This window comes from Coffea eugenioides, chromosome 11 (assembly GCF_003713205.1).
Source record: "Coffea eugenioides isolate CCC68of chromosome 11, Ceug_1.0, whole genome shotgun sequence".
Classification (NCBI taxonomy): domain Eukaryota; kingdom Viridiplantae; phylum Streptophyta; class Magnoliopsida; order Gentianales; family Rubiaceae; genus Coffea; species Coffea eugenioides.
This window is the reverse complement of record NC_040045.1, coordinates 38,592,763-38,605,446: the sequence shown is the minus strand read 5'-3', so window position 1 is coordinate 38,605,446 and position 12,684 is coordinate 38,592,763. Positions and strand designations below refer to the sequence as shown.

General features: G+C 34.4%; 1 protein-coding gene across 1 annotated transcript; it reads right to left on the bottom strand.

The window, feature by feature from the left end:
* Positions 1 to 8,348: 8,348 nt before the first annotated feature.
* Positions 8,349 to 11,308, bottom strand: LOC113752527 (homeobox-leucine zipper protein HOX3). Its single transcript, XM_027296639.1, has 4 exons — positions 11,221 to 11,308; positions 10,576 to 10,769; positions 10,341 to 10,420; positions 8,349 to 8,688 (listed from the first exon to the last, which is right to left on the bottom strand). Exons 1-4 carry the CDS (start codon positions 11,306 to 11,308, stop codon positions 8,349 to 8,351), a joined length of 702 nt encoding a protein of 233 aa, XP_027152440.1.
* Between the last annotated feature and the right edge of the window lie 1,376 nt (positions 11,309 to 12,684).

The following is a 12,684-nucleotide window of genomic DNA, read 5'->3' as shown; positions in this document are numbered from 1 at the left end:
AAAAAAATTAAAAGAATAAAATGTTGCCTAGAAACCTTTATGGTTGTGCTCAAAATGTAGATACCCTAGTACGTCACCATGAAGAGCAATTCTAATGAAAGCGACTTGTGATGCCAGTTCTATTGCTAATATAATCTCACTTTGTTGTACAAGGATTGATTTAGTAAAAGCATTATGTCTCCCATGATGTTTGGTTAAACTATTATAAAAGAATGGCTGCTGACAACAATATGAATGTGTGTTAAAAAAAAAAAAAAAAAAGCTGAAATAAAGCCATTGATGAGTAAAGCTAAATGAGCTTTGGTAACTAGGAGCTGAATCCAAACCGAGATATCATATGGGTTCTATAAGGAAGAGAGATTAAGACAGAAGAGATTACACCTAAAAAAAATTTAATAGAAAAAGTCACAAGACATAGTACAAAGTTGAGTGGTTCCAAGTCGCTCTCGTGTCTCTAAATACGTGCAATTTGGTGAGACTTGAAATTAGAGTAGGGAAAGGCATGTGAGTCAAAAGCGGTGCGCCGTCGGCCCAAGGGGACTCCCCACCACCCAACCTCCCCCACGCTCATCTTACCATCGTATTGGAGCCCCCATGTAAAACCCCACCACTAATCCCTTTCTTTATTGCCTCTTGCCCCCAATGGCCCAACTGTTTTTTTTTTCCTTCTTTTTTGGGATAAACTTCAACCTACTATTTTTATTGAACAATTTACATGTCATACTCACAACCATAATATGCGTGCAACCTTTATCTTTGTTCTTTCTTTTCTTCGATCTTTTCTTTTTTGTTGTGATTTGTATAACTTGAGTACTCTTTCGTCTCATTAAAAGTTTCATACTTTTTTAATTTTGAGACGTTTTTTAAATGTTTGTCATCTTACCAAAGTCAAAATTACTTTTGATCTTCTTTTTCAATATTATTCCTATCTTTATCCATATTTCATACTGAATCTGAATTTTTGAGAGAAATTTTGAAAATAAATTCACTAATATCACCATCAAACCATTGTTTTTAAAAAATTGAATTTTCAAAATGCGACAAACAATTTGGGATGGAAAGAGTGGTAGTTTGCATAGGCAATTGACCGGTCAACAACGATATGTATTAGTTTGAGCTTTATATAAATTAATCAATTATGAGTAAATTTTATATGCACTTATGATGTATAATATACGACACATATGCAAAATTTGATTTTCAAATTTATATTCAAATTATGTGTCATACATCTAATGGTGAAAGTGTATATACTGTCAGTGCATAGAAGATTAATTCATCAATTATTCATGCAACAAGTTGCAAAGTGTGTATTCCTAAAAGTCAATTCAATTGGCAAAAACATTAGGTAAACAATAACAAGAATCGCAATTTGATTTTGAGTTCTCTTCTTTTTGCTTTTCTTTTGTAAAGTTTAAAGTTTCGTTGAATGGAAAAAAGAATGAGTGACAATATGTTAATGACAAGATTTAAAAAGGGTGAGTGGTAATGAAATTTATGTGTACGCATTGTTGAGGTTTAAACCGGACAACTTATCTATCTGTCATCTATCTTAATTAAAATGTCAGCCATAATAAAAAAGGAAAACAAATCCAACTACACCTTCTATTGCATAGAAAAACCACTTAGTAATGATCTCACTTTCCCTTTGTAATACTTCAAGTGATTTTCTGGATGGTTTTTTGTTTTTGTGAGAGGAGGAGGAGGAGGGGGCGGCTGCGGGGGATTGGTTTATAGATTCAGATGATTGCTAAGATCAAATTCACGGGGCTTGACACTCATAATGTTTTCCACCACACTCTTAAGTTATCTCTCAAATCCTTCACCTTTTTACCTTTTATCTTTGCCCATTCATTCATCCTCTTTAGATAAGAAATGACCATTTTAACAACCCCATTGATGCCAAATGTGTACTAATTAACTTTAACACAACTAATCAAGCACATTATCCACGACCCGTGCTAGCTACTGACTGCAGATCAAAAGATGCATGATTCCTCAAGAAACCAGCCGAATGATTTACCATATCGAATTGCTCCAAATGGATGAGTAATCAAAATAAAATCATGATCACAAGTTTTGTGACCCGTGCAAGTATAAATGATTAATATCTTCCCACGTATTTTGTTTGCTTTGGATAAGCACCAACTTCAGAAATGATTAATGAGTCCTAAAAAACCACTACCAATTGTTGCTTTCATCTTTTATACCTGCAAGCCATTTTTTTTTTCTTTTTAAATCACTTGACACTATGATACCTTTAATAACCTTTTGGCTTTAAAGGGTAACATCAAAATTTTGCAATTTGGACTCAAAGATTGAAAATTCTAATGTTTGAGTATCATGAGAGTAAGACATGTCTTGTTCTAAGATGTATGATAAAAAGTATTGAATACTTGCAACATTTGGTTCCTGCATAATGGAGAATTTAGTTTTCACTTTTCTCTAATTCAAAAGCCAACCCGACAATTAGCTCCTCTTTTTAGTTTTTTTTATTATTTTTATTTTTATTTTTTGTCGAAATTGAGGGTAGGAGCCAGAATTACACTGAAATAATAAGACCGGAATAGACAGCAGTCCTGAAATGGTTTCATGCATTTTAACAAAATTTAAACCGATTTATTCAGAATATAAACCAATGTAAACACGACGTAAATTTAATACATTTTTTTATGAGTCCCTCACATGATATTAATATGGACATATATCTTCTAATTTAACTCGCTATATACAAAAAATCCAAAACATTAAACCTTTTAGGAATGGTTGTCGAATTAAAACGACCATGATGCCTCCAAAATTTGGCGGACAATCAAGTCTGTCTATTAAGGTCTTGTCCCGCAGTAGTGGGCTTTTCTTTTTTAAAGGTGGTCTTTGCCCACGAGGCCTAGTCGACTAAACCTAATACTTTGGGACTTATACTATTCCATGTGGCATTAACAAGTCCTGAGCCTTGTTTTGGCCTCTTGGCTTTCTTGCGGTAATTGAATCCTACTTAATGAAATTGTGGTTTTCCCCTCCCAAAGAACTAAGGAATAAACAAAGGGAACAGAAAAGAAAGATGGTTGACGCCCGACAGATCTCACCAAAATCCATTTTCATAATTGATTATGAGTTTCGAGAATTATTTTCTGATTAAGTCAGTCTTATGAATATAGATAATGGTACCAAACCCCAGAGGGTACCCTAATCAAGTTTAGCCTCTAGTGCTTCTTTGATAGTGCCAATGAACCTAAAATTTCATGCATAGAACGCAGCGATTTTGATACTTGTGAGGTTATATTGTCATGTGATGGTGCTACGTTCCATGTTGACTCCAAAAACTGAAGAATGTGAATCGACCACTCTACTTCCACAACCCTCAACTCTAACTGTTTTGGTCTTGGCTTTGCTTTTTTTTGTCATTACAAATGAGTAATTTAAAGTAAAATAAAAACAAGTCTTGAAGACTTCAATTTTAATTCCAAAACCCCTGGTAACTCATGCAAACTTGTGACTTGAATGTTCAGGATTCAAAATATATATATATATATATATATTTATAAACCGTTACAGAAAAACAAACTCCAAATTATAATTCATTTGAAGCTAATATCAGTACGAAGCAATTTATCAAAAGCAAAAAAAAATCATCAAAATATATATGGAGTGCATGGCAATTTCCAAGAAGTAGTACAGAATAGTAGTAGATAAGAATGATACCCACTTTTGGACATTTTAAGATTGGTTTGAATGGAAATGGGGGCAAATGTTAGTGGGATTGGAGACATGTCTTGGGTATGGCTTGGCAAAGTTCAGGTTAGGGAAGCAAATGGATCTGACAATGTGTTCTTGGTGCTGAAATCAATTCTCTCAGACCCCTATATATGCTATGGTTCAGGTGTGTAACTGGCCACGAAATTGTGCCATGTTCGGTTGTAAGGGAGTTCTTTTAAATGTCAGGGACAATTCCATCTTCATTTTTGACTAAGCACATTGGAGAATTGTCATATCATGTCTAACTTTCTAGTTTTGTGGCTTGTAGGTACGTACATAGGCTAATACTACTGATTCATTTGGTCCTTGGTCATAATCCTATAATGATTGAAAAGTTTTATTCTGAAAACACTTGTATTTTATTTTTCAACCTTTTTTCTTGGAGCACTATCTATCAATTAAACCTTTTCTCTTAGTAAAGATTTTGCTGATTCGTTTCAATGCTCTTTCATTTGACCAAGAACAAAAATTTCGTAAATTTCAATGCTTAGATATATGGTGTTGTGGTGCCCTCTTTCACAACTATAAGGTCTATCATAATGCTTCTTTTTTTTTTTTATTCTATGCTACGGGAAGGGAAGGACCTGAAGAGATCGAGGAGAAATCGGAGGGGATTGAATCACCTACCGGCTCAGATGACGCACTCGTCTGGAAGCCACTTGAAGTGGCTTGACACATTTTGTGGCCAACAATGGGAGGCAGGGTTCGATCCCTGACCTCCCACCCCACCAACTTTGGTGGTGGCCACTAAGCTTCTATTATAATGTTTCTTGTGCAATAGTGAGTTTCGAAAGAACAGAAACTTAGGTGCTAATAATGCCCAACAAGAACAGAAGAGAAAAGATGAAGTGAAATGACAGAAGGCATGGGACTCTTTAACAGTTTTGTATAATTCCCAAAACCAATATAGGACAAATGAGACCGCACAAAATTAATGGAATTCATCCCATATGCCTTATGATGGAGTGAGATTTTGGGACTTAGATTTTGGTGTATGTCCTACAAAATAAGATTAGTTGTAGGGCGTGATTCTTGTCCCAGACAGGATTAAAAGTGTCTATTAAGGGAAGAAGCTAGTCTGCATCCTTTTGCTGTTGGTTCCCTCTGCCTGTTCTCTCCTCCATTCCCTTGTAATCTTCTGTTTGCCTTTACACAAACCACCCTACCTCCCATTATTTTCCTTTTGGGTTTAACTTTTTTCGTCATGGCGGAGGCAAAGTTATAAAGTACTTCACAAATATATATTTTTTTTTTGTTGCAAGATATAAAAGCTAAATGACAATCCAATTGGAACCTAAAGTACTGTTGACATTCCAATTATATATCTTTAAAAATGTACGAAATTTGTTTCTTTTTACGTGTAGTTTTTCTCTCTTCCACAATAATATACAATAATTCATGAAATTATTTGGGACAATTGAGCTTCAACAGGTCAAAACCCCTAATCCATGCGGACCATACCTGTCATAGTTGGTTGGCAAGTATTGAAATGATCTCCCAACTGCCCTACGTACCCTTGGCTGAATGATGCAAAGAATCCTAAGCACATTATTATCACACCCTTTTCTCACTCGAATTTATATTCTGGTCGTTTTGCCTCCTTTGAGTTTTTCTAAAGTCACTTAAATTTGTCTTCTTAATTTGATTATGTGAACATGAAAAAATAGCTTAAACACACTAAACTGCACCTATTAAAATAAAGTTCAATGGAGTCCAAGAGAGTTTTTTAAGATACCCAAAAAGAAGAGAAAATTATGAGGAATATCGAAGTCAAAAGAACTATAATCGAACATTAATAATGTCTAAACATTAAGTACTGAGTTTTGGGGAAGAGGTAAACCATCTTGACATAAGAACATTCAAGCTCGGAAATCCTTCTGATTCATAGCTACTAGAACAAATTAGATTCTTCCTACAAACCATCAATAGGAATTGCAGCTAAAATTCATGCATTTTGACAAAATTTTGTATGGTTTCGCTGAAATTTTGAAGTTTGTAAGCATTGCTTCAATGGCTTTCACCTGAAAAACACATTAGTCCAATAATAATGTAAGGATGAAACTGGCGGAAAATGAATAGGTTAGGGACCGTATCCATTTTAGTGAAAATTTGAAGGACTGAAATTGTTATTTTCCCTAATTTTTTTTTTTCTTAAATTTGACTTATGGGCTCGAAGAATATAATGAGCTGTTGTATCCATCTGTTTAGTCAAAGCTTGGGCTTTGGTTTGATCCGGGCCAACAGAAGAAAAATTCCAGTTCACGCATAGAACTTGTAGGACAAGTTTCGGTTCATACATGAGGCTAAATTGTGTCCTACACAGGCCCAAAAGGGGAACCGATTTCCAGCTTCAAAATCGATAAAAAAAAAAAATCAAATTAAGTTTAATGAGTTTGATAAGTATCGTCAATACAAGTTAGTTTAATTGATAACGATGAACCACTTTCTCACAAAAGATCGTATATTCTATTTCGCTGTCGATATGGGGGTTATGTTAGTAAGGGAATTGTTAGAACCCCTATAAGTAACTTACGGTCCAAGGGTGTGTTTTAATCTGTGGTGCTGATCGGAATTAAAACTACCCAAACTAAGACTCTAATCAGGGGCATGTTTTGACCCGTGGTGCTAATCAAAATTGAACCCATCCAAACTAAGACTTTGATCTGTATATAATCGGAGAATTTCCACCAAATAGAATTTTACGATCTATGACTAAGTTCCTGGTGTTAAATTTTTCTTTTTTATCAAGAAACTACAGTTCTGTGGTAGTCATTCTTGCTTCGTCACAAAAGTCCACAACTGGATTCTTTGAAAAAATGAGAAACCTTCAACTGTTAATGGTCTTGTATGAGATGCGCATTGAAATAATACCCCAGATGTTATTTCTTTCAACTTTGACTTTTGATAGACCATGCTAAACATGCCACGTTCACAACGAATAATATGTTTTCCTACCATATCATACAACATTGCTAAATTGCAAGAAAATTCATTTTTCATAGATACAAAAACCAGACAATTTGAATCCAATATTTGATTTATATTGGTTAATTCCGTCACCTTTTAGTCTTTTACATTCTTGGTTCACTTAAATATTAATACTACTACTATAACTTAAGTTTTTTCTGTTCATGAAAAAATAATATTCATGATGTGCCATGTATTTTAAATTGCTTTGACATAAAACCAACTTAAATTTTTTGGATTTCTTTTTTCTTTCCTTCACTATACATAAATTCAGAAAACCAACTTTAGCTGATTACAAAAAAAAAAAAAAAAAAAGGATCTGTTATTTAGGGCACGTTAAATGTAATTTTAAAGTCTAGCTCCTTGCGCATTGGACTTCAAGTTGTTGAAAGCTTCAAGGTTTCTGTTACAGGATAGAAAATGTCAGATTCTGGAATATCAAATGTTTGAAAAATCTTTCAAGAAAACTGATGATACTTTTACAACTTTTCAACCTTAGAAACGTATGTGCTTTTTTACTTTGTAAGTTTCGCTTTTGTCAGCAATTCAATACGCAGGTTGACTACTTATAGAGTTAGGTTTATGATCAATAATTGAGATGATTTTTTTTCCACATTTACATCTTCAAAATTTTTCACAAGGGGTTGTCTAGAATGACACGTGCACGTAGATACCGTACTCAGCTAATTTTGCCATAGTCCCATTCATGGGATAGTGGATGGAAGCTCGAAAGCAAAAGGCAAATTTTGGTGAAAAGAAGAAGAAATGTTGTGAAATCTTGGACATTGTCTAAAGTTTGGGGAGCAAAAAAATGTTTGACGGTAAGTACTTCAAGGTCTAAGACCAACGACATTTCATGTGAGAATTGAACACTTGGATTTCCAATCAACATATACAATAATTGGAACGCCAACCACACATGACCTTAATACTCAGTAACTTTTGATTATTATCATATCTTGTAGCCAATTTGAAGTGGATATCTCTTTCTTCCTACATTACATTATGGCCTTGTTTGGTAAGCAAGTTTTTAGTCAAGTTTGTTTGCTACAATTTTTTAAATAACTTTAGATACAGTAACCTTAAAAAATTTCTCAAAATTTTTAAATTATACATTTCAAAATATCCAAAAATTTTACAACCTTTACAGTAAGATACAGTAAAATTTTAGACAAATACCCAAAAAACTCACTTGCCAAACATGGCCTATATTGGAGAAAACTCTCTGTTGCGCTCTAATAAAAATTATTTTCAAAAATCAACATTATTTATAATATATTTCATTATTTTTATTAAATTTCATATAGAATTGACTAAATCCATATACATTTTTTTGAGTCAGATGTGAATATATTGAGGGAATACAGAAAAATGCATATGGACTAAAACTGGAGGATACCAAATTGAGTTGGTTAGCTTAGTAGTAATATATAGATGCCAAGTTAGTGCTTTGAATACCAAGTTCCCACTACATTGTACGCCCTACAGCCATTACTATTGAATTCCTAACAAAAAGAGAAAAGCAAAAACTATTAATACTACTATGAACAAATCTTCAACAATCTTCTACCATCTTTTTTCCTTTCTTCCCTTGCTCATTGCAACATAATGAGAAGCTTTCTTGACTAGCAAGCTGCGGAAGGATGTCGGGGCCGAACAAAGCCCACTTTAGCCGACAACGTGGGGTTGGCCGAAGTGGTGGTGCCGGTGGCGGTGGTGGTGGTAGGGCCGGCCCTGTCTTGCTGGACAGCAATGGTGGCTGTGACACGCTCGCACCTAGGACACATGGTCAAGGTGGATGCTGGAAGAGGCTCACAATTGTGCGGGGATAGCACGGTTGGTGGACCAACTTTCATTGCTCTCAGCTCTTCCACCTCCTTCTGCAGCCTCCTGTTTTGTTCTGTTAATGATCCAAACCACCTTTTTAGGTACTCGCACTCCATTTCTGTTTGCTTCAGCTTGCTCCTGTTTAGAGCAAATCATGCATGAGAAATTGATATAGAAATCTCCATTACCAGCGAATAGAGAAAATGACACACGGACAAAAAAAATATTCATGTGAAACGAGGAAATGTTATCAGTTTATTTTGCAGGCCACATTGACAAGTAAAATCTAATTTCACACTAGCTTACATGTCTAGAAGGGATGATATAATGTTAACCACGTAAAATTTAAATATAAATTGTTAAAGTTTGAGGAATTCTAGCTAAGAACAGAAAGTATAATCCTTGAATATGTGAACTTGTGGATACGAGATAATGAATCTTACACTAATTGACATATTTCGAACTCATTGAATTTTGTAAAATTAAATAAAAATAAATAAAAGTAACATATCTATGTACAGGATGAATCACTAAAACATGCATTTGTCTGATTTTTTGTCTAAGACAATTATACTACCAAAGGATAAGTTCTGACGACCTTTAGAGACTCGTGGTTTTCAGGTGATTCCTGCAACATCTGTATAGAAAACCTCTTAAAAGTAGTTTGTGAATGGTACTTTCAAAGTTGTCTGCTATTATTAGCTGAGTGCACAAACCATCAATATGTTCCCTTCCTACAAGAAATGAAGGCACATAATTCACGCTATTCTCACTCCCATGAGTCATTTTTATGGTCCCAAAACTCCAGGATTAATGACCTATAATATATTCTTCGTTGTTATGGGTATAAACAATGACAAATCACCTAGAATTATGCAAACATGAGTCTTGGATGTTTCTTGTCCCCAAAAGAGGGTATACAATCAACCTTTTTTTTTCCCCCAAAACTCAAACTCGAGCTACGTGAAGAAACTACAAACACTTTAAGCACTCATGATTATCATACACATTGGAAAGATTTCGTTTACGAACAGTATAAGAAGGTGTATAAAATTGTGCGTCGTGCAAGCACCACTCTCACATGAACAAAATATCAAAAAAAAAAAAAAAAAAATCTTACGTGCACATACAAATACTTGAAATTTATTAACGGTTGAGGGTGGAAAGGGTATAAAGAGAGGTGGGAGGGTTAAAAAAATACTTGAAATTTATTCTCTCAATGGTACATATGCACATATATATGTAGGAATCGTATTAATATAGCTATCTTGGAAATCAATGAATTAGTCGCACCATGTGTCAAAATTTTGAAGATTCATTCTTTTGAACAATTTTGTTTGTTCCCGTTACTTAATACCCCTTTTCCAAGGAATCAATTATTTCAACGGTCTATGTAGACTTTGAAGCAAGTAACGTTCTCAGAAAATGAGGTAAATAGTTTTTAGTCTTGAAATTTAATGCATTGGGCGTCAGCCTCGTGCCGTAGACTTAACAATATTCCAACACTTCTAGACTTAAATGCTGTATTGACTTCCAACCGGCATTCAAGAATGAAACCCCAACACAAGATACCCAAAAAAAAAAATTTTTTACATCAAGATGGTAAAGAATGTGGTACCAAAGCAAAACGATGACCATCTATTTTCTCTACTCTTTAAGGTATTGCCAAGAATGGTCAAGGCTCGGACCCGTCTAAGTTGTGTTTTTGAGGAACAAAATAAATTGAGTTCAGTCGACCCATAATAATAAGGTCCATTTCACCCGTAAATTGTACTAGTAATAAGTAGTACCTTGCTCTACGGTTCTGAAACCAAACCTCCACTTGTCTCGGCTTGAGCCTTAATTGCATGGCCAAAACTTCTTTTTGTTTCTACAACAATTAATACATAACTGATTCAATTGATGTGTGAATTTTGCCATTTGGTTAAAAATAAATCACAATTAATACCTTTTTTATTTCCCCTGAGAAAATAAGTAGATGATAATCAAGAAGCACACACACAAACACACACTAGAGGTGCTCACAGGGTTCAAGGTGTGGTTTTGCCGGAAACTTTCTTCGAGAAGACGAGATTGTTCCTTTGTTAAACGGAGTTTCTTCCTTGGAGGGCCTCCAAATCCATTTGGGCTCTCATCTTCATCTTCCATGCATTCTTCTTCACCTCCTGATGGGATTTGATTTATGTCCAAATCTTTCATTGAAACTCCACCACCTTCCCCTGCATTAATTATTATTAATGTTTACATTTGACCAGGTGATTTACTAGAAAGTCAGAAATTAATAACTTGAAAAATAACTTTTTCAACATGAGACTAAGAACATCAGATGATCATATGTGTATCTTTTCATATGATGAAAAGTTCATCCAAAAAATACGAGATGAGAAAGCGTAGTCCATGTATATGTGTTCGATCAGATAAACAAACCTCCATGCAGGAAGCCCTAAAAGATCTTGTTATAAGATATCAGTGTTAAGTTTTGCACCTCAAGAAATTCGTTTATCATTTCAGAAACAAGAAATCAGGATCAAAAGAGGGTTACTAGAATCCACCAAATTCGTAGAATCAAAAGAAAGAGGGTGTAACTGAACAGTTAAATTGGAGACGCACAAAAGCAAAAACAAACAAGGATAAAATCAAACTGGAAAAAGATTGATTATAGTTTCATACCTGAAGAAGGGATAGACAAAGATGAAGGTAAGCCTGGGATCGACATAGTTAGCTCCAAACAAGTAGAAGTATTAGGAAGAATCGCCATGGTGATGGTGATGCAGCCTGCAAATGAAAACACAAGAGGACCGCCTCAACAAGCACTATATATCTACACACACACACACACTTTTGTGGTGTTTGGAGAGGGCAAAAAGTAAAAAGGATGGGGGGGACAGGAATGAAAGAAAATAATGGAGAAAAGTGAAGAAACAACCAAAAAATGGTCAAAATGAACAAGGGAGAAGAGTTCGTAACAAGAGTTGTTGGAAAGAAAACTTTAATACTAATGCTACTAGTTATGTAGTTAAGACTTAAGAGTAGTAGTCCTAATGGTTTTTTGGAAGAAGGGAGATGGCTAGCTTAGCCTTAGGGTAATAGGAATCTTGACTATGGTCGTCAAGTCAAAGAGTCTAACCCTTCTGATGGAAGACACGTGTCCTTCACTTCACCATTGGGAAAAATACATTGGGTTCAAATTGTGGGTGAATAGCCAGCAGGGTGCTCTTATTCTTTTGTTTCAACTAAATGGGCGTTGTCTGGGCTGTCGGTTCAGAGGTCAGCTGCTGAAATGATTGGCAGTGGACATTGAGCCTCAAACTTGAATTAATGCCCCCTTATCTCTTTCTCTCTTTGATTTATTCCCTTCAAGATTTATTTAAATTGGCATTAAGGGCACATCCAATATGTATGAATTTAAAAATAATTAATATTATATGAATTTTATTTTACACATAAATACAATTTATATAAATTAATTAGAGAACTTTGATTTATATGGCTATATTAATTTGGTAATTATAATTTTTAAGGTAGTTATATTAGTAAAACGTGATCATGTAATTGAAATAAAAATTAGATTTTATAAGAATATAATTGAAAGTTGAAAAAATGATTAAAAAAATTTACACCAACTGTCACCCTTCTGACTTTATATATTGTATAGATATCTGTGAAATAAATTCTAATTGAAATATTTTACACGTATAGAAAGTGATATAGTAAATGATTGTCCTGACAAAAAATGTTTTAGTGTTGTAGCAAAAACACGTAAGATCTCAAAAAGGAAAAGAAAAATATAATAGGACAAAGTATGTATAATTTTCTTTCCAATATGATATTCAACCATAAAATCTACTTGGATGTAACGCTAGAAGTAAATGGTCAAGATTCTGATCTCGCAAAACTTAAATTCAGCACTATAAATGGTCCTACGCATTAGAGATGTATGAAATTGAACCCACACATGCATAGATATTTGTACAAGAAAAACACATAGTGTTACACGGTCAAAGACACGCACCAACCTGACACAGCATGTATGTAATTCTTGGTCAATCCTGAATTATAAAATCATATGAATATTCATATATATCATATATGTGCAGCAGTATTTGCTGATGATGATTGACATCATTGAGTGAG